Source organism: Hevea brasiliensis, chromosome 7, assembly GCF_030052815.1.
Source record: "Hevea brasiliensis isolate MT/VB/25A 57/8 chromosome 7, ASM3005281v1, whole genome shotgun sequence".
Classification (NCBI taxonomy): domain Eukaryota; kingdom Viridiplantae; phylum Streptophyta; class Magnoliopsida; order Malpighiales; family Euphorbiaceae; genus Hevea; species Hevea brasiliensis.
In genome coordinates, this window is record NC_079499.1 from 610,603 (window position 1) to 632,925 (window position 22,323).

The 22,323-nt window shown below is 31.6% G+C and overlaps 2 protein-coding genes across 2 annotated transcripts; one reads left to right on the plus strand and one right to left on the minus strand.

Annotated features, from left to right (window-relative positions):
• The first annotated feature begins 11,636 nt into the window (after nt 1–11,636).
• On the plus strand, nt 11,637–12,999 carry LOC110642699 (GDSL esterase/lipase At2g30310). Its single transcript, XM_021794818.2, has 3 exons — nt 11,637–12,276; nt 12,405–12,672; nt 12,763–12,999. The coding sequence occupies exons 1-3, from the start codon at nt 11,674–11,676 to the stop codon at nt 12,939–12,941; spliced, it is 1,050 nt and encodes a 349-aa protein (XP_021650510.2). The 5' UTR covers nt 11,637–11,673; the 3' UTR covers nt 12,942–12,999.
• Nucleotides 13,000–16,297: 3,298 nt separating this feature from the next.
• Nucleotides 16,298–21,016, minus strand: LOC110642700 (AP2-like ethylene-responsive transcription factor BBM). Its single transcript, XM_021794819.2, has 9 exons — nt 20,366–21,016; nt 19,474–20,107; nt 19,242–19,324; nt 19,051–19,059; nt 18,825–18,913; nt 18,383–18,456; nt 18,243–18,293; nt 17,715–17,791; nt 16,298–17,556 (listed from the first exon to the last, which is right to left on the minus strand). The coding sequence occupies exons 1-9, from the start codon at nt 20,607–20,609 to the stop codon at nt 16,664–16,666; spliced, it is 2,154 nt and encodes a 717-aa protein (XP_021650511.2). The 5' UTR covers nt 20,610–21,016; the 3' UTR covers nt 16,298–16,663.
• Nucleotides 21,017–22,323: the final 1,307 nt, after the last annotated feature.

Genomic DNA, 22,323 nt, shown 5'->3' on the forward strand with positions numbered 1-22,323 from the left:
ACCATTGTCCTTCCTGACATAATATTTTATAATTTATTAACTTTACTTATACTCGACCAATGATTCATATCTATCATCGTTTATATTGTGCCCTTAACTTTTGTTGATTCCTGAAAGATTTCTCTCACTAATAAATTCTTCCAACACTAATTCCACCCTTATCTATGGTCATTAATTTGATCCTTGAACTTTCTAGTGATTTATAACCACCCAGACTTGTCACTTTTCGTTCTACCCCTACTATTGTCCTGTCGTTATTGCTTCACTACAAAGTGATTCTATTAATCACACTAACAATGTTTGCCTGACATTCATAACGAACCTCTAACTACCTTCTCACTATCTCAAAAGTCTAAACTAAGCATATGTATCATTATCTATCATTCTTTTCCTATCATCATACCTATTTGATCCCTTCGATTGACCTTTAATCAACTTACTACTTACTAACTTCGTTTTCTCTGCCTAATTAGGTAGTCTGCAATACCATCGCATACCTTCTAGCATTTACTCATTATTATTGTATTCCATACCTCCATCACTTTTCTCACTAATGTGGTCCCATTTTGGGTTTTCCATCCTTGTCATTCTCCTTGCCAAGAATAACGCTTAGCCTATCCTATATCTTAACTTTGTTCCTTTTATTATGCGCTCTTTAGGTTGTCCTTTCATTTATTTCCTTTGTCTTACCCAAAATAGAACTTGACTATTCTATCCCTGGTTCCATTCTTTTTCCTAACATAATAGCAGTACTTGCTAACTATATCTTTCAGAGTCTCTATCGCGTTATCATATGTCTGTGCTACTCAGATTTGGTCCTTTGACCACTCTAGCTAGTACTTCCACTAGCATTTAGATTATATTGTATCTACAATCACTTGTCCAAACTTTCATTCTGCACTTTCTTTATCCATTGGCCTTCTGTGATTTATCTTCGCTAATTTATTACTCTTAACACTATTATAATTATTATTTTCCATGTTTACTCAACTAGCCAAAACTTAAGATTCCGGGCACCCAAACCTGTCATCCAATTCAAAGGACTTACATCCATCATGATCTGATTATATATGATTCCTATAATGGAACTTGTATCCTCTCCAGGATACCCGAGCCAACTACTCTCTACCACACTCTACAGTCCCATCTGGGACACTATTTTATTGGTCACCATTATTAGTAATAACTTTCGATCCCTTCTGAAAAGATAGGACTATACCATAACTTGCTGCAACAAAGGTACTACATTTACCACCTTGCCCAAAACCATGTCAAATTAATGTCTCATTTATTATATCATAGCTCCGTAAATCATCAATTCATAGTTTCGACCTTCCCTAGGTAGTAGGGTTGTACTTTATTCCATACTGATACACACAAAGTATACTATTCTCACTCTATAGGTATCACCTATACTATGCAACTAGTCCGAAACCTGCAGTCCGATGGCAACTCTTCTTGTAACTCTAGCTCATGCTAGGGTAATCGAGTCACCGACTCTAGTTACCACCCAACCGTGACCTTTCGATATTCTAGCTCTAGGCTCTTAACCAGGAGTTCCCAACTCCTCTGCAGATATAAAACTCTGTTCTGGTATTACTGTACCAAAACAGAGACTGCCTGCAACATCCTCATCATAAGCACTACAGGGAAGTACGCAGCTCTACACAATAATCTCATGTCGATGCATGTCTGCGACTACGAGCGGACATCGAGAACATTGTATAGTTACTACGATACGTCTTGACAGACTAGGTCTCCTAATTTCTTATCTCTCCTGAATCTTCTATTATCACAAACTTATTCTGACTGGGTCATCTACTGATGACTGCCAGTAGTGGTATCCTCATCCTTATCTAGGGCAACTGTACTTTTAAGACTCACTTTTATGTACTCGTGCCTTACACGAAATGGGCACACCATTTAAACCCATACTGACAAAAATATAATATTTCTTGGAGTACGTATCCTCATGATAGACCTCACACGTCTACTAACTCTATTTCACATTTCTATGTACTCCACGAAAATCAAGACACTAACTGAGGTAATCTTATATTTCCCGAGGTATAACGTAGAATCTAGAAACAAAGAATTACAGGAAAAGACGAAACAGAATCCTATACTCCGCATGTGACTCCTAGTAGACTCTTCCCAACACTTAGATGATTTTTCCCTATGAATCTGGAACCTGGCTCTAATACCACATCTGTCACGACCCAACCTATGGGCCGGACCGGCACTAGGACCTGGGCCAGCCTAAAGCCCCCGAGGCCCGTAGTAAGCCTAACTGTTCATTTACCCAATTCTAAGGCCCATTTGGGCCCAATTTCAAGAAAACAAACGGACAGAGTCCGGCCATAAAATGGACTTTCAAACGGGGAGTTTTCGACTCACCCGACCTGTAAACATAATAAATACTCAATTGGGGAGCTCAGCTCACCCTCCACATACTCATCAGCATAAAAATAAATGGGAGCTCAGCTCCCTCATCCAATCCATCCAACATGCATAGAATATTAAGTTTACAGGTCCAAAAATAATAATTTAGTTTACAGACCCAAATCAAATAAACATTTCTAACACATGCGGAAATTCTAAGATTTAACAAGTTTATACAAACAGTAATAATTGACCTGCGAGGGAGAAAGCAGGTTAACCTCAAAAAAAGTATCTTCTGTGGCTGTAAAATTTTTGAATGCAGTGAGCGTTCGACTCAGAGAGTAAAATATCAATTTTAACCATAATCTCTATAACTATCTAAAACTAATGCACCCTGTAGAGTGAAATGCAACATCAACATCATTTTCACATCATAACATCAAAAAAATAATTTGGAGCACTCACACACCCTGTAGTATCAATCATAACATATGGGAGCTGATCCCTATCTGACTCTCTTAAATCCAACTTTGGTGCCTGAATTACTCAAGCTCGGACTTCCACTTAATAACCAAATCGAGGGTCCCAGTGAATTACTCAAGCCGTGACTACCCCTCGAAGGATCGGGTCCCTGAATTACTCAAGCCGTGACTACCCGTCCTATCCATAGTCCACACCACATCACACGCACGCCAACGCACGCTGCTTGCTCCAAATTACCACAACAACATCATGACACTTTAATAGTTATCATGCATCATAAATCGTGCCTAGAGTTTAACTACATAAATATATGCATATAAGTGATGCATGGGCATGCTGAACATATAATAATATCGAAATTACAATTAAAATTAATATTTTACTCAAAGACTTGACGATGGTCACCGAGGCGGCGGAGGAAGAAAGGTCATCGGCTCACCTGACAATTTTATTACAATCATTTAATACAAATGACTCAATACAAATCAAGAAAAGACCCAATACGTCCTAAGTCATGCCGAAAATCTGGCAGAGTCTCCCCTATACCTAGGACCTACCCAACCTGTAAAAGGGCTCAAAACACACTTCTATATCCACAATCCATATATCCACAACTCAATCACATCACACAGCCCCTCCTGGGCCCATCAAATCAATCATCCATCACAATATGTAAAATTTCAATTTAGTCCTTATAATTGATCATTTTTGCAAAAACTGCTCAAATAAGCTCTAAAAATTATAAAACTCTGCCCCGCGGTCCTTAGAAATATTACTAAACTATTGCAAAAAAAATCGTAATTTTCTAAGCTACCACGAATATTTTATGGATTTTTAATCCTATTTAAGCACTAGAAAATTACGAAAAAGCAAGGTTCGAGTTTACCTTTGCCGATTCCGACTTCGGGAACGTGCTCGGGATGCCTAACAATGGTTGGGTAGCCAAAATCTCGATCCAATTCGGAGACTTTTCCGGTAGCTGGTCTGTTTGGCCGGAAATTCACAAATCCGGACAACTGTCGAATTTCCGCGAATTGAGATACCTACACGAAGCCCAATAATAATATATAAAAAAATCAGGGGTGTTACAGATATATTAGTTGACATTTAAATTTTGAACAAATTCTAACACTGCTCAGATAGTGCTTTACTAGCATTGGAACAAAGCTAACCACGGTGCACACATCAGCAAAATTTTGAAAGCGCCCGTGAAAGGTTGCAAGGCATTGATACAGACTCAAGACAAGTCCAAACAATGGTTCATCCTGAATCCAAAATTAGGAACTAGGGGAATGCAGATAAGAAGATATGTATCATTTCTGATTTCATAAATTTTAGTCCTCTTTGAACAATTCTAGCTAATCACAATTTTATTCCAGCATCGTTTGCAAATAGCTATTTTTCCGTATATTACTAAGACAAATCCTAAACTGTTCTACTTTATATTTGAAAAAGAATACAGGCGTAAAAGTGTGAATCAGCCAATGCAGTTTGTGTGTGTGAGATGGATTAGAACTGGACATCAAAACCATTCATTATATCCACCTATCATGCATAGTGCAAACTAAGCACAGTGATTTAAAAATCAAAATAACTGCAGAGGTAAGAACTGACTGGAATTTGATACACCGTGCCCTTTGATGTAGATCATCAGTCAATGGGTGAGAGTGCTCCTTTACCAAGCTTCTTATAAACCACTTCCCTGTACGCTGCTTTTGAGTGAAACCCTTGCTTTGCAGCCCACTGTAGTAGGAGTCAGTCCGTGTTCGTCGAGACCTTTTATATGTCATCTCATTCCTATTTTTGGGCTTTTGGTAACCCTCTCTACTACAAACAAGTGTTCGTGAAATGACAGATCCATCACGTTGAAAGGTTTGTTGATCCCTAATCCGGGTTAGTAAACCTACACGCATGGCATACGTAGAATAAAATTCAAGTGCAGCAGCTTCCGATTCAAATTCTTGCCCTACAGATGGTTCATCTACTGTTAAATCTGGCTGTGATACTGCTTCAATATAACTTCCATCCATCACCAGCAATATGAGGATTACTATCAGTTGAGTACTTCACTTGGAACATCTGTACTACGTTCAGAATCCACAACAGCACAGGAATTGCAGATGCAAGAAAGTAAGGGAATATCCAATGAAAGAACCAAAAAGCACATCATATTCAAAATTCAGTATTTATGCATTCAACAATGAAGAGAAACTGCAAAAGTCCAACTAAAGCTAGATACCAGTATCAAAACTTGGTAAGGCTAAGTCAGTGTTCAAACTTGGTGGTGACATAATTCTTTAGACCCATATAAATTGATGAATATAAGGATGAAAATAGAATTAACGTTGAAGATAAACGGGGAAAAAGTTGGATCATGCTTGAGCTAAAAAATTCACAACTACCAAGTGGCCAGTAAATAAATTATCAATTAAAAAAAAGGTACAATTTTCATGTAAAGAAAAGTCATCAGCTGAGATGGTTAAAAATTCATCATGTGATCAAAACTACCAAGGAAGAGAAAGATGAGAAAAAAGAAAATCTAAAGAATTGACTAAGACACTGTTTGGCATTAAGATTCCGAGTTAAAAAAAGCATTTTGCAGAAAAAGTTAGTTTAATTTTTTTTTTTTAAATAAAAATTTGTATTACAAGCTAAAGAGATAAAATGTCAAGCAATGCAAGCCCAGCTATGAAAGGGTGAACCTCTTCCATGAAAATCAACTCATCAAGGATAAAGCAAATTTGGCAATGGAATCAGTTATCACATTAGCAGCTTGAACTATGCGAGCAAATTGAAAAACATCGAGGGACTGAGCCTCATAAAACACCATCTGCACCCTGGAATCATAGTAGGAAGAGAAAAAAATAATTAAAGAGATACCAAGGGAAAAAAAAAATACCTTAAATATGTTAATGAAAAGCTATTAAAATTATTTTTTTATTAATTTAATTTATTTTAATAAATAAAATAAGCAAGTAATCCTTGTATTATATTTTTTTCTAAATACATTTAAAATAGACTTTTTTAAAAAAAAAATAGATTTTATTCTAAAAAAAAAAAATTAGATTTCAAACATCATGATATATAATCACTTTACTGTAGTTGGATTTGAATTCTAAATCAAATTATCTAATTCAGAATAAAAATCAATAATATTTAGATTAATTAAAAGTAAACTTTGAATTGAATCAAATAGATCAATTGATGCAGTTGAATTAAAATAAATTTTTTATGTAAAAAATTTTAACAAGCAATTTATTAAAATCAAATAAAAAATAAAGATCAGATTGAAACGAAAACTGAAATGAATAATTCATAATAATCTTAATTAAACCCTAATCTTATTAAATTTGAAATTAATGTTTTCCAATCAAAAGTTAGTCTAAATCCAACCACTAGTTATATTTACACAATACATGATGGAGAAACAGAAATATAGTAGCTCATTAGAGACTCAATATATAATATATACATGGTAAAGTCAACATATTTTTTTCTTGAGTTCATGATAACGACAAATGTCAAATCAACCTTTTAATTCTCATCCACATGCCAATTTAAATTACAAGGTATAAATTCAGGATCAATGTGCAATTAATCTGATATTAAAACTTAATTATTGTTATGCCATCCATTTCCTCGCATAATATTATTCATCAGCTTCAGAAATCCATAACATGGCCTTCTTTTTCATTACAAATTTGGTGCAGATTTTCATAATCTTTTTCACCACATGCAATGCTTCCAGGCATGTTCCATCTTCTTCAACATTCCCTGCCATTCTCGTCTTCGGTGATTCAACAGTCGACCTTGTTCTTTTCATGTTGCTAGGTAACTACTGTCTGCACGCATAAAAAGAACATAAAACAGCATGAAAAAAAAAAGCATAAAATAAAGTGAAGATGAGCTTGGATCTAGAGTACCAATGCATAACGGGATCAACGACATCTTGATGCAAAGGATCTGAAAGCCATAGTTTGGCAAGATGTTGAGGAGAAGAGAATTGTCTGTGAAACTGTTCAACAACCCAAATAGTAGCTTCAGCTTTAGCAGGATCAATAATATCTTCCAATGGCTTGTTTTCCTCGTTTGAGCCAATTCTTGATTCATCCCACTCTCTCAAAAGCTTGTGTGTGAGATAATGCAATGGCTGTTCATGCTTTTGCTTAATGGACTTGGCTAATCCTTGCCAGCTGATGAAGGATATTTCTTGCACCGTACCACTTGCTGGAATTGGAATCTCTTTCATGCGTTGCTGATATTTTTCTGCCTTTCTTGCTATCACTATTTCTGCATTGTTACAAGCTTTTACCAAAAAAAAAAAAAAATCATGATAAAAATTTTCTTAACAAATATGCTAAGATATGTATATATATAATTTAAAATTGCCGTTAGACAAAATATTAATAAAATGAATTATGTCTAAAAAAATATGTGGAATCAGTGGGACAAGAATATTTTCAGGGTAAATTTAAAAATTTAATGAGGCAAATCTAAAATGTTAGTGGGGCAAAATATTATTAAAATGAAATATCTATATCTAAGAGTACAGTGAGGTGAGATTATTTTGGAGCTAATTAATTTAAAAATTCATAAAAGCAAATTTAAAATATTAGTGGGGTAAAACAGTATTAAAATCATATATTTAAAGAAATAAGTAAGATCAATGTGAGTGAATTGGGACCATTTTTTGATTTGTGAATTCGTTGATGCTGAATATTTCTGTTGATTTTGTTTAAGTGAATTGGGAGCATATCTTAAAATTCCCTCTTTCTAGTTTTAATTCAATTCCTATTCAATTTAATTCGATTTTCGTTTAATTCAATGTCATTTTCAAAACCACATTGATCATGATCATATCAAATGTTGGATTACATATATATATATATATATATCTTCACAATCACCACACTTGATATAAATTTGTAATGATCAATTTTTACACTAGAAATAACATGCACAATTAAAAAAAAAAATCTCACTTACTTCCATTCCTATTAAAAAATTATTTTAAACTTAAATTTTATGAAAAAAAGGAAAAAATTTTCCAATATATTAAGAAAGGTAAATATTTTTTTAATGTTAAGCATACATGGACATTTTATCATTTAATTATGTAAAATTTACAAAATATTAATTAATGCAAATAAAAAAAAAAGATATCAAGTGAAAATTGATATATTGATACCTGATTTGTCCTCCAATGCTTTCATGTCCTCTTGATTTTCCTCATCAATAATAATCCCCTTCTTATTTCTCTTATTTTTGCATCTTTCCTCTCCGATATAAATTCCTCTGCTATTTCTTTTTCGACTCTGAACATTGAAGTATCCACATAGATCATCAGACTCTGTTTCTGAATCTGTTAAATAAAGATGATTATTCTGCAAAGGAACACATCTCCTCAACATTTTCAAATGATTGAAGTTATATGATCATCAAACTGATCAATATAGCATTCTTTTTGAAGGCTTATAATCACCAACAAGATAAAAGGGGTAAGTGAGGTCCACCTCTTCTGCATGTTCTACAAATGTTCATTATAATTATTAGCATTATTTATTTTCCATTTTTTTTTAAAGACTTTACTCTATTCCTTATGGATTTTCCAAGTTTAGGATCCTTCACCTTACAATAAGTAAGGTCAGCTATTCTTTTCCAGTCCTTAGTTATTACGTAATCTAAAGTAATATTCTATTAATGGCTTGGATAATGATCGTGAGTTATACAGTAAAAGATAATTTTTTTTATCGATAATATATATATATATATATATATTATTTTTAACTGCATAATTTCAATAATAATATTAAAAAAAAAAATCTAAAAATGGTGTATTGGCATCATCATGAGTAAAGACATTGATACAATGTGCATATAAAGAGATGGGCAACCATGGTAACCTAATAACCTTACTTAATACATTATTTTTTAAATAAATTAATGGTAATAATTTTAACGTTTCCTTTTTTATATATTATTATTATTATTAATTCTCAATCACATATTATCATTAAATTTGAATAAGATTATTAAGAAAATATATATATATATATATATATATATATATATATATATAAATTTATTTAATCTCTATTTATCCAAAATATAAATATATAAATTTCACTTAATTTGAATATATAATAAATTAAATTTTATTACATATAAATGTGTTTATTATAACCTCTCCCATAAATATATATTTTGAAAATTATTAATAAAAATTACAGATGATTCACAACTTGAATGCATCGAAATTATATTCTTATATTATTTTACACTAAAACTTCAAAGTTTTAATTAATTTACAGATTAATTTAATTTTGAAGTTAAATAACATCATCATATTTTAAAGTCATCTTGGTTGTGGAAGAGATGAATTCGTGATTGCCATGAACGCTTTTATATGTGGGGACTTGGTAAGAACATTGTTTACTGTTCTGTTTTGAGTGCTGAGTTATGAACAAAAGATTTAAGCTGGCGTGGAGTAGAGGTTTTCCACAAGTTCGGGTTCAACGCCTATCATTTAAAAAAAAAAAAAAAAAACTTATCAAAATTTGATATATTATAAATTAAAGACTTAAATATATTTATATGAATTTACCGAATTTTACATATAAATCTCATTGTCGTGGGCTCATCATAGATCTAATTTAGATAAGAATTTCTTCAAACTTATTTTAAATCCATCCTTTTAATAGTTAGCTTAAAATCAATTCATTAATTTTTCACTTAAAACTTAATTTCATCTCTATATTTATTAAAGAAATTCAATTTAGTTATTTTAAACTTTTTATTTAAATTATTTTAAAAGCTTCAATTTAAATTTTATATAAAAAATAAAAAAAATCAAAAAATTAAACTTTTTTTATTTTTTAGACTTAAATCAAGGAATTAATAAATTTAGCTTAAAAATAAAAAATTAAATTTCTTAATTTTTTATTTAAATCAAAAAATTTAGATCATAAATTTTAATTTTTAAGCTAAATTGAAATTCAATTTAAATTTTTGAGATGATTTAGGCAATAAATTTAAATTAGGCTAAATTAAATTCCTCCTATAAATACAGTGACAAAATTAAACATTTTGGCATCAATTTTATGCTCAATGAGAGAAGCGAATAATAATAATAATAATAATAATAATAATAATAATAATAATAATAATATTGAAGTTCTGGATAAGAAAAATGCTTTTCAAAAAATATTATTTTAAATATTATTAAAAAAATAAGTGAAAAAGACATCACTAATTTTAATTTTATAAGCTTTTTGTTTTTAATATTCATGATTGCAAAATTTTTCTGTAAATATAAGTTCATTTTATAAAGTAGTGATTTATTATCTACTATTATAAATATATAATCATTTTTATTAATTAATGATTTATTTACCTTTTCAATTTATATAATTAAAATAAGAAAATATAATATGAATATAAAATATAAATGTTTAAATTAAATTAAATTAAATGACAGTACAAAACTAAATGACTAGTTGATATAATGAGGCAAGCTCTAGTTGCTATGCAATTAGTCGTTTTAATATATCCTTGGCCCCATCTCATCTTTCTCTCTTCCCCTTCGTATATATATATATATATATATATATATATATATATATATATATATATATATATATATATATATATTTATTGTAATTCAAGCAAAATCTTAATTATGTATCAATTTAGCATACCCACAACATCAAATGGTAAGAGGGAAAGTCTTAAATTTGAATTTTACCTTAATGCGATCGTATATTTACATTTAATTAGTTTTATTTATGAAAATATTTTAAATTTTAATCTTGATATAAGTGTAAAGAGTGAAATTTTTTCATAAAAATATATTATCGATCATTACTTTCAATTCACAAAGTCCATAATTAAATATTAAATATAATAAAATATACATTAAACGGATTAACTTATCTTTACCACCACTGCTATCGATTTCATTACCCTTTCCTTTATAGCCTTCATTGGCTCTACTATCCCATCTTCCTCTACTGCCATGCACGATAGATTTTATCAAAACTATGCATGCATGGTCATGTGAATGATTAATACAAAAATAAAAGGAATTTAATAAGGCACCACCAAAGCAGCAATACAATATTAATAACATTTATGGCTATCCTCTGCCTTTATTTATTTCCCACTTCTGGCTGCAGCTGCCGCTTAAATCGCTCTGTAGAGACGCTCACCTAATTTTACAAGCATTTTTATAAAATTATTAAATTTTAATTTTTTTCATAAAATTCACTTAATTTCAATTTAATTTTAAAAAAGTTTAACAAAAAATTAAAGATTTTCAGATTAACCGGCTGACATGTTAACTACTATACAAATAAAATTATTTAGTTAGTGGTTTATTAATAAAAAAATAAAGAAAAAAAAAGAATTTAATGGCGAGAGAGTGACTGGATGCTTTTTATGCATCTTATTTTTTTTTTAAGAAGTTAAGAAAATAAAATAATTTTATTTATAAAATAATTTATAGATTAGTAGGTTAACCTGAAAATCTTTAATTTTCAGTCGCAATGACTTTTATAAAATTAAATTAAAGTTAAATGAATTTTTTGAAAAAAAATTAAAATTCAATGATTCTTATAAAAACACCACCGCGTGTGATATTTATCCATCAAATAGAAATACCCTTGATTTCTTCCATTCATACCAAATTGCAAGGTTTTAAAGGATATAAGACCTAAAATTGAAGCTAACTTAATAATTGGATACTCTTTTCCCTCCTATATATATGCATGGTGCCCAGATGATTATGAATGTAAGAGAGTTTAACTAAAAATGGCTGCCCCCATCAACTTGTGCCTTGTATGGGCAATCTTTTTCTTCTGCAATTGCAATTCTTTGCCATCTTTCCCATCCATCCTCATCTTTGGCGATTCGCTGGTGGACACTGGCAACAACAACTACATCAAGACAATTCTCAAGGCTAAATATCTCCCCTATGGTCAAGATTATCCAGGCAATCTTCCTACTGGAAGGTTTTCCAATGGGAAACTCATTCCTGACATTTTGGCTTCTGCTCTTGGGATCAAAGATTCTGTTCCACCATTCTTGGATCCAACACTTTCAGAGCATGACCTCATTACTGGTGTTAATTTCGCATCAGCTGGTGCTGGATTTGATGATTTAACAACTACTCTGTCCAACGCTATCCAAGTTTCAAAGCAAATTGAATTGTTTAAGGTGTATGTAGAGAAGCTTAAGGGAATTGTTGGAGAAGGAAAAGCCAAGGAGATCATTAATGGTGCTTTGGTGATTCTAAATGCTGGAACAAATGACTGGCTTCTTAACTACTATGACATCCCTACAAGAAAGCTGCAGTTCAATGCAACTGGGTACCGAGATTTTCTTTTGAACGATAAGCTTCAAATCTTTATTACGGTAAGAGACGTTACTCCATTACCTTTTTTTTTTTTTTAATTAAACTCCATTATCACTGAGCCAAAACTCGGTTCCATCACATCTTCTTTCATGTACATTTGCTTTACTAGTAACCTGTTCACCTTCAGGAATTGTATGAACTTGGTTGCCGTCGGATGGTTGTAAGTGGGCTTCCTCCAATTGGCGTGATACCTTTTCAAATGAAGACTGTAAAACTTGAGAACCCATTAGCAGGGGAAAGCTGGTTGGAGGATCAGAATAGAGATTCCGGAGTTTACAATGAAGAGCTTGTCAAGCTATTAACTCGATTACAGGCGACTCTTCCTGGTACCAAACTTGTCTATAACGACTTGTATGAACCAGTAATGGACATGATTACTCAACCCGATAAGTATGGTAAGTTTAAAGCAGATGACTATCAATAGTGAGAAATCATGAGACTCTGAAAAAGTTAATTATACATTAATTAATTAATACGATGAACAGGTTATGTGGAAACGAAGAAGGGGTGCTGTAAAAGTACGATATTGCTGTGCCATCCGCTTGCCTCAACATGTAAAAGCCCTTCTAAGTTCCTGTTTTGGGATATGATTCACCCAACTTTTACATCCAACCAATACCTTGTTAAATATATATTGAAGAATGTTATTCCCAAGTTCTTGTAGAATTAATCACAGCCATGCCTGAGGCTGACGGTTCTATCAATAAATATTTTATTAATAATTTGTTTATTCAAACAACGTAACTTGCTGCAGCATATGCCTTAATTGTATCGTATATTATTAAATTATGTCCAAATTAAAATTTGCTAATAATTTATACACCCTTTTATTTTATTTTTCTTTTAATACTCTTTATAATATGATTTCTTTCGTTGCATTTATTTGTTAGAAGAAACAAATTTTATGCATAAAATCAATAAGATCATAGAGTTTTGCATTATCCCAAGATTTAGTCATAATTATTAGTTACGATACTGATGTTGTTTTCTGTTCCAGAAGAAAATTTGTGTTGTTTTAATCAATGAATTTTATTTTAATAATATTGATAGACTAAAATAAATAAATAAGATGCATCTACTATAAGTTCAATCCAACTTTCATATGAAAATAATTTAAATAAATGTTAAATTAAATACTTATATTAAAATTTATAAAAAAATTAATTAAAAAATATATAATAAATATATAAATTTAAATACAAATATTTAATCTAATGCTCTCTATCTTACAAAGATAAATTTACATTTTTTTCACATGGATTAAGAAAATATATTTTTTCTTTTTTAAAAAGAAGAAAATGTAGTTAATATGGCTATGGAAATATAATTATTCTTAATATTTTTCTAATATATTATTCACCCATAATACTTCATTAAAAAATAAAAAATAAATTTTACTTTTTCAATGAATAAATAAGGGTATATTAATAAATTATTATTGTAAAAAATAAAATAACCTATAATTTAAAACAAATAAATAAAAAAAAAGTAAGAAGTAGAGCACGAGTTTTCAAATAAATATAATTTAATTTCGTTAATTATAAAACCTTTGCATTAAATATTGAGACTTTTTATGTTAGATATTAGGTTATTAAATAGATTGAGAATACTCTTTTAATTCCTAAAATGCCCGTAATATATTTCTTTATTTGTTGTTCTATTTAGATTTAATTAAAATTTGAACATCAAAAATAAAAGTGACTGCAGGATGAAAAGCTTAAGTTTTTTGACATTTATATGAGGCTAATAATCTTTTTTTTTTTTTTTTTTTTTCAGTATATGACGATAAAAATAGCCATTTATTATTAGCAAAAGGATTTTATAATTCAAATAAAAAATATAAAAATATTTTCGTTCCATTTTGAAACAACAGAAATTTAATAATAATTTTGACTAAACTATATATTATGGGTGAATATGAGTGCTTTGGTAGTGAACGACATGCTGTTTATCGTTTTAAACAAACTGCCTGTTAGAACTAACTGAGTCTTGGCGATAAACGACAACTTTTCATATTGTTGTCGATGTAGGGTCTATTTGGTATTGCTGTTAAAACTGCTGTTAAGAAAATCACTTTTTTAAATATACTAGTTAAAGAGTATTAAAAAATAATTAAAAATTAAATTTGATCAGTTTTAATAATAAAAATACTACAATAACAAAACAGCTTTTTCCAAACTGTTTTTTTAGTAATATCTTAAATAGTACTTTTATTCAAAAAAATAATTTCAACTCTAAAATTCAATGTCAAACAGGGCATGCTTGTACAGGAACGAAGTGCTAACTCATGGGCTGGGCTTTACTCAATTACTTTACCAGTGAATAATGTATAATTTTGAAGCAAAATTAATGTTTTTGATATTAAGAAGTTATTGGAAAGTTGATTTTGTATTTTTTTTAAAAGCTGTTAATTAAGATTATATATTTTAACAGTAACTCAATTGGTAATGCGAAATAGACTTTGTATAGATGAAAGAAATTTAAAAAAAAAATTCATTCATTGTTTAATATAATTTTATTTAAAAATTGAAAACACATCATTCAATTGATAAATTTATATTTGAATCTGTTGACCCCGTGTAGCTCAAAATGAGCATTGATTTTGATGATAACAAAACTCAAAGAGAATCTATCTAACCCAACTTCAAAGTGATGTGTAGATTCTTTGTCTTATGCATAAAGAACCTTTCAAGTTGTATCTAAGGAGAAAAGATACTCAAAGGCATTTCAAGACAAATTCAAAATGAGAAAAAGACTATGGAAGCCAAGACTCAAAGAAAATGTATGAAAGGCATAGTGTTAGAGTCTTAGGTCTTTTGTGAAAAGAATGGATGAGAATTTAGTCATATGGAGCTCAAAAATGAAAATTTATTTTCTGATTACTTTTTCTCATCATGACCTTGAACACAACTACTGAAACATTTTTTAAAGGTCTAAATCATTTTGCATTGCAAGTTGAGACATGCAGCTGTTGACTTAGTTTCCTAACTGGTTTGCTAAAATTTTCTGTTTGCTAATGTGTTTGCTAAAAATATTAGTTTACTAACCAGTTTACTGACTGCTACTAAAATTTCATTAGTTTGCTAATTTATCAGAGCTGCTCAACTTCGCACAAAAGGACAAAATAATGGCTATTTTGTCTTGGGCAGTGTGTATAACGTTCCAAAAGAGTTTCAAACGGTCTAAAATGATTTGGGACTATAAATACACCTCCTTCACTTCATTTATACTTAATGAAAGCTTACATTTGAACTCCAACATTGATTTTTCATTTATTGCTTTCATTCAAGAGTTTTAAAGATTTTGAGTTTCCATTGGCAAATCAACTCATCTCTTCTTTATAGTTTGATTTGTATTGAGTAAGAGTGAGTGTTGAAATATTGAATTGCATTCAAGAGAGGTTGTACAAGCACCTATTGAAGCTTGAGAGAGAAAGTGCTTGTGATAGCACTTGTGAAGGTTTCAAGCTACCTTGGTGTAAAAGCTTGGTGTTGAGAAATTGTAAAGGGCTTTTGGTCTCTTGTCTTCAAAAGAGCAAATAGTGAAGAGAAGACTCAAAGAGGGTTCTTTGAGAGAGTGGATGTAGGCTAGTTAAGCCGAACCACTATAAAAATCCTTGTGTTTGATTTCTCTAACCCTTACTTCCTTACTTTTGTGCAATTTTAAATTTTCCCTCATATACATGATATTGAATGTTGGTTAAATAGATTGAGTTGATAAATTTATTGACATTTTGAGTGACTTGAGAAATTGGTTGTATATTGTATGATAAATGCTTTGTTAGATATTGCCATATAAATTGATTGAGGATTGAATTGAAACTTAGGAACACATTGTTGAAGCACATATTACTTTTATTTTACATAGAGAAACACCTAGTTGAACAAAGCCACAATTTTTCATTAGGCTACAAGCAAGGGCCGAAAAATTATTAAAGTCCAATTCACCCCCCTCTTGGACTATTTTGGGACAACAGAATCTATTCTCTTATTTTTTTAATTAAAAAATAATAAAAAAAAAAAAGAAAATCACATTCATTCTTTGTATATGTTATTGAGCAAATGCAAAATTACAAAATCTAGTGTCAAAATACTATTCCGAGGATCTAATCAATTTGAAGTTCCCCAAAATTCATAGCAACTGAGAATTTTAACCTCTCATTTGCTATTGCTGAACTTCATCTTAGACCCATTCCTTAGAGAATTGTTTTCCTGCCACATTAGATTTCAAGGAACCAGCCCATGATCTTCCTTATAGGTCTATTACTGAATATAGAAGGAAGAAATGAGCAACAAAAATCAAAATTAGGAAAATCAGTTGTGTATACAATCCCATTTCCTTTACCCATCTCATTTTCTCTTCCAATCCAATCAAAATATCTTATTATTATGTATCATTCCACACTGTAAAAGTTGAAGCTCCATGGCAGACGGCCATATTGCTTGACCTTGGCAGAAGTGTAGGAACTGCTGTTGGCACCCAATTGTTGCATGCTGACCCCTGATCATATGCACTACCCTTCACCACACCTCCTCCTCCTCCTGCTGATTGCTGTGTAAGATAGTACAAATTTCTAGCATGATAAGGATCTGATGTTCCCAACATATTTTCATACCCAATTGCCTTCACTTCTCCATCTCCAAAACCATTCCCTTGATTTTGATCCCCATCATTGTTGCCTATAACTGTAGCCATTGGGATTGCATAGCTTCCACAACCCATTCCCTGATAGCTTCCATTGCCTCCACTATTACCATCTCCTCCTCCTCCACTATACATAATTGAATTAGACCCTGAGCTATGTTCCATTGAAGAAGAATCCATGTTCATCAGGTTATGAAAAACAGAAGGCTGAAAGAAATTGTGGGTGTTTCCCAATTGAAGTTGATGGAGATCTTGGAAGCTGTGGTTATTGGCTTCAGTATCTTGTTCTTGCTTGCACCAAAGCCTTTGCCCATATGGATAGTGCATGCTAAAAGGCTGATGATGAGGTTGTTGAAATGCAACAGTAGGCCAGCCATGATGTGCTGTGCCGTAGCTGCTGATTCCATCTGTAAGCTGTGAACTTATATTTTCATTGTCTGTTTTCTGAGTACCTATAGTCATTTCTGCCTGCTCTGCATCTTTCAACCGCTTAGCTGCTCCGCCAATTGGCAATGCGCTGCTCTCCAAGATGCTATTAACATCATATCTGCTCATGTCGAAGTTGGTTACTGCATTCAATCCACGAAATTTTATGGCTGCAATGTCATAGGCTTCTGCTGCTTCCTCTTGGGTGCCTTGAAAAAAAAAAGGGAATTTCAATCAAATTATATTTATTTATTCAAACCCTACACATGCAATCTATGTTGAATAATTTTGGTATACTGTTTAGCAACGCATTTTACTTATTTGAAAAGAAGAACATAAAGAGAAATCAAGAGAAAAATTAACTTACTGAAAGTTCCCAAGTAAAGGTCTTTGTTCCCAGCAACTCTTCCAATCCTTGCTTGCCATCTTCCATGTTGATGGTGTCTGATATGAAAACACAAATTACCAAGAAAAAAAACCATCAACTAGTATTTCTCCAAAACCAATGTTAATTTCTAGTGATAATAAATTGAAGTATAGTTTTTATCTTTTTTTTTAAAAAAAAAATAAAAGTATAATTTTCTTATAAATAAGGGCAGTTCGTTAAAATTATATTTGGGTAGATTTAGTTTGATTTGGAGTTAAGGTTTGAGAGGGTAAAAATGTTTTTTTTTTAATATTAATTTTTATAATTAAAACATATTAAATTTAATTTTAAATTAATTTTAATACCATCTAATTATTTATATATTAAAATGATTTTTTTTAAAATATAAACCATATTAAGTATATAAATCATATATATATAACCTGATTAATAAATTATAACCATATTGTTAAACAATTATAATCAAAATAATACAAAATAAAAGGGGTAGAAATCGAAGAAAAATACCTAGTAACACCTCGATAGATGGATGCACCCCGAGAAAAACCACTACTCTTCCTGCATTGATATAGAATTCCATGAGTGATAGTGTGAATTTGACTTTGTAAATTGAATTAAAGGAAGAAGACGATGGCATTTCTAAGTACCTTCGAAGGGATGCAACGTATTCCTGCCTGGTCATGTGCTTCATTTCTTCAATCTCTTTTTCATAGTTGCTAATCTGCAATTTTATTTACAAAACAAGTTCCAATATCACTAAACACAACCCAAATAAAAATCCAAATATTAATTTCTTCTGTATTAATTAGGACACATAATCCCTGTTAATGGGGTACTTTTGGGGAGCACAAGAGCACAAATTAAGTGGGTTGTTTTCAATATAATACTACTTCAATTCTCCACTAATGTGTCACATAATAGGACTGCATGTCAATGCAAATGCCTACATATCTGCCAAATTCTATACTATTCTTAGTGTTATTTCCCTGCAGGGTCTTTTTTTTCAAAAAAAAAAAAATAATACTACAAGAAAAAAGTGATGTTAATGGTTCAAAATTCCCTAAAAAGGGAAGAAAAGCATAAACTCACTGGGAAATTTGTCGTGGTGGTGGTGCCCCAGTACTTCAGTGCTGCTAAATCATATGCTCTTGCTGCCTTTTCTTCTTTATCATATCCACCTATAATTAAAAAATCAAGGCAAAAAATTAAAGTAAAGTATTTCAAGATATGTAGAATAAAGATCATTTAGAAGCTTAAATATAAGTATGATTTTGTTAAAATTTTTCAAAGGGAGAAAAAAAAAAAAGAACCTTACCTAAATAAACTGCAATGAGATTTGGCAATTAGCCCCACATCAAGATTTGTGAACATCCAAAAGGAAAATGCAAGTCATGAGTATAAGGAAACCATAAATAAAGGGGCAGAAAGAAGAAATGATTTTTCATTTCTACAGAATCTACAGATATGGAAGTAAAGTTTATTAATTATATATATGTAACCCCATACCTTGTCTTCCCTTTCGAGTTTGTCCTTCTCTTCTGCAACTATTATCCCATAGATGAGCCTCATATCTACCTGTCCATCTATGTCTGCAAAAAACAAAACCCAAAAATCATTCTCGCATATTAATTAACAACTAAAATGTAACAATAAAAGGAAACAAAGTACTTTAAAAAAAAAAAAAAAAGAACCTTTCATGTTTATAGAAGCAGAAGATTCATGGGTTATTGAGAGATACCTGGTTACACCACGGTATATAGAAGTTCTTTGGCCGAAAGTATCAATAGATTTCCTGGGAACTGCCTCAATAGTACTGGTTTGGCTATCGAGACCTGTTGTTGCCTTCTGCTGCTTGTTATCAGAAGAAGAACTGTGATCTCTACCATTATTGTTGCTTTCTCCAGTATTTGCTGCGAGAAGTGGCAAAGGCGAAGCTGATTGTGACCCAGTACTCATAGAAAGAGACAAACTTTGTGCAACACCGCCATTGTTGTTGGTCTCTTGTTGTTGTGTCGGTGCAGGCTGATTCCTAAGCCATGTCTTGATCATGGACAACCCGACAGAACTATTATTACTACCAATATTGATACTACTGGTATCTTCCCCGTTGCTTGTTCTATCATTTGGTATAGCTTGTTGCAAAGAGCAATTTTGGAACATATAATCTCCTGAAGTGTTGTACATAGTATTACAACCAGGAAGTTTGTGATCATGACTGGCAAGGGAGTGGCCGCCAAGGAAATTTTCCAACTTGGGTTCTTGGTTCTGATCAAGGTTTTGGCTACTGCATGAAGTACCCATGAGCATAGAGAGGTCTGAGTTTGTTTTGTAGGTGCTATCTGGGTTCATGCCTAAACCTTTCATATTCCAATCTGTGAAGAAAAGGCAAAGAACAAAAAGAACACGTTTTAATTTATTGCTTTAAGATTCTGAGTTCTGAGAAGTACTGCAAGGGTAGAAAAAAGAACTTTCGACCATTCAAAGATGCAACAGAAGACAAGTCATTTTCAATCTGTTATTTTCTTTTTAGTAGCCTCATGTGCTTTCTAAAAACTAAATAGAGTTAGGGTTTTAAAACTTTATCTTTCCAAGTAATTAAATGAGAATATATCAATTTTTTTGGCACAAACCTTGAGATTGATTGTTTCTGAAAGCTTCAAGAATACCAAAAGAGGCAGCGAGGTTGAGAGAAGGAGCAGTGGAGTCAGAAGCGAGATTGAAGCACTCGCCAGAGACATCTGTACCAGAGATTTCATCCGAGTGGAAGCCTAAGCGAGAGGCTGTGTTTTGAGAGTGATCTTGATGATGATCAGACTGTGATGAGAGTTCTTGAGGGTAAAGAGAGAAGCCCAACCAGTTGTTCATGGAGGCCATATATTGAAGGACGAAAGAGCGTGCAAATTTTGGGTTTCTTATAGCGAAGTGATAGGCACAGGGAGATGAGGTATTACTTCATGCATGGAGTAAGAACTCAAAGAAGTGATGAGAAGTCACCATGAGTTAAGAGTAGATAAGGGAAAAGAGGGAGAAGAGGAAAGGTCAAAAAATTTTGAAAGAGAAATTAATCATGTCTCCCAAAAACAAATGAAGATTCATATGAACACACACTCTCTCTCTCTATTTGAAAAAACCATAAATGGGGTACCTTTCTTAATGAGAAGGCACTTGAATCTTTCACCTTACAAATAAGAAAATGAATATATACAGTAGATGCTGGCCTATGGACAGTTGTGTATTTTTGCATGTAGCTAAATAAATAAATAAATAGTTACCAATAAGAAAGAAACAAAGTGCCCCAAATGACTTTGATAGTATGAAATCTCTCCGCCTAGCAATCTTTTCTGATTGAGGCACCTTCCCTATTATTGCACCAAATCCACTCTCTCTCTCTCAAATATATATATATATATATATATATATATATATATATATATATATATATATATATATATATATATATATAAATTGCTTACAAAGGAATGCCTAATAAGCATAAAAATAATAAAAAGGTGCACGAGGAGTACATAATGTGTAATGTACAATTGTAAATAGTTTAAAGGGCAGTCTAGATCATTTCAATCTAAAATTAGGCAAGTTGAACTTATCTTGAAGCCAGCCTTTGATATGGTTTAACTTATTTTAACAAGAGAGAGTATAGTCATATAAGGGCTAACACATGAGTCATGAACCTATAAAGCATGAGGTTTCGTAAACTTAAAACAAACCCTTTGAACATTCAAAGATGATTTAATTAAGCGTACAAATAAAACAAAAACTCTAATACCCTTTGCTAAATATCATCTAAACATCAAATGAACTAATCATGCATGTATAGCTATATCCATCATTTGCTTTGCTGTAGAACACCTGCACAAGATGATAGAGAAGAGTATCTGACAAAGTATATATGAGAAAAAACCCACACGCACCCCCTCCACTCTACAGACCCATTTCATTTATTCTTGCCCAGTTGGACACAAGTCATTTCATGTCAGTGCAACCTCTCTTTTCAATATATTTCTACCAGAGACTCCTCAGCCTCTGCCTACAAACACCCATAACTTGCTCACATTCCATCCATCCATGCTCTTTTTTTACCATTATCTCCTAGTCCTAATCATCAATCAGCTCCCCCGCCAGAAACGGGAGTCCCTCTTCTCTCTCTGTTCTGCACATAACAATAATTCATGCATACAGACATATTTTTTTTCCTATATTTTTTTTAATGCAGGGGAAGAGTCCTGTACACTATTATTCGTATTTCTTAGTAGTATAGTAATAGAAAGTAAAAATGAAAAACCCCACTTAAAATAAGAAGATGAGTACGCTTCATGCACCCCCATAAGAGGACATTAACCCCTGTCTTCCGGGTCCTTTTCCTTTGAGGTTATTTCTTTTCTTAATTTTCTTTCATGAGAGGGACAGATTGGAGGAAAATCTAATTTCCAAGGATCCAAATGGAATTCTCAGATACTTATCTCCCTTTTCAATGCTTTTGTCAACTGCTTGTCTCTCTCTATTCCCTCTTGTGTTCATTTATTTACATAATGTAACAACCATATATAGCTCATAGTTATTCTACATATAT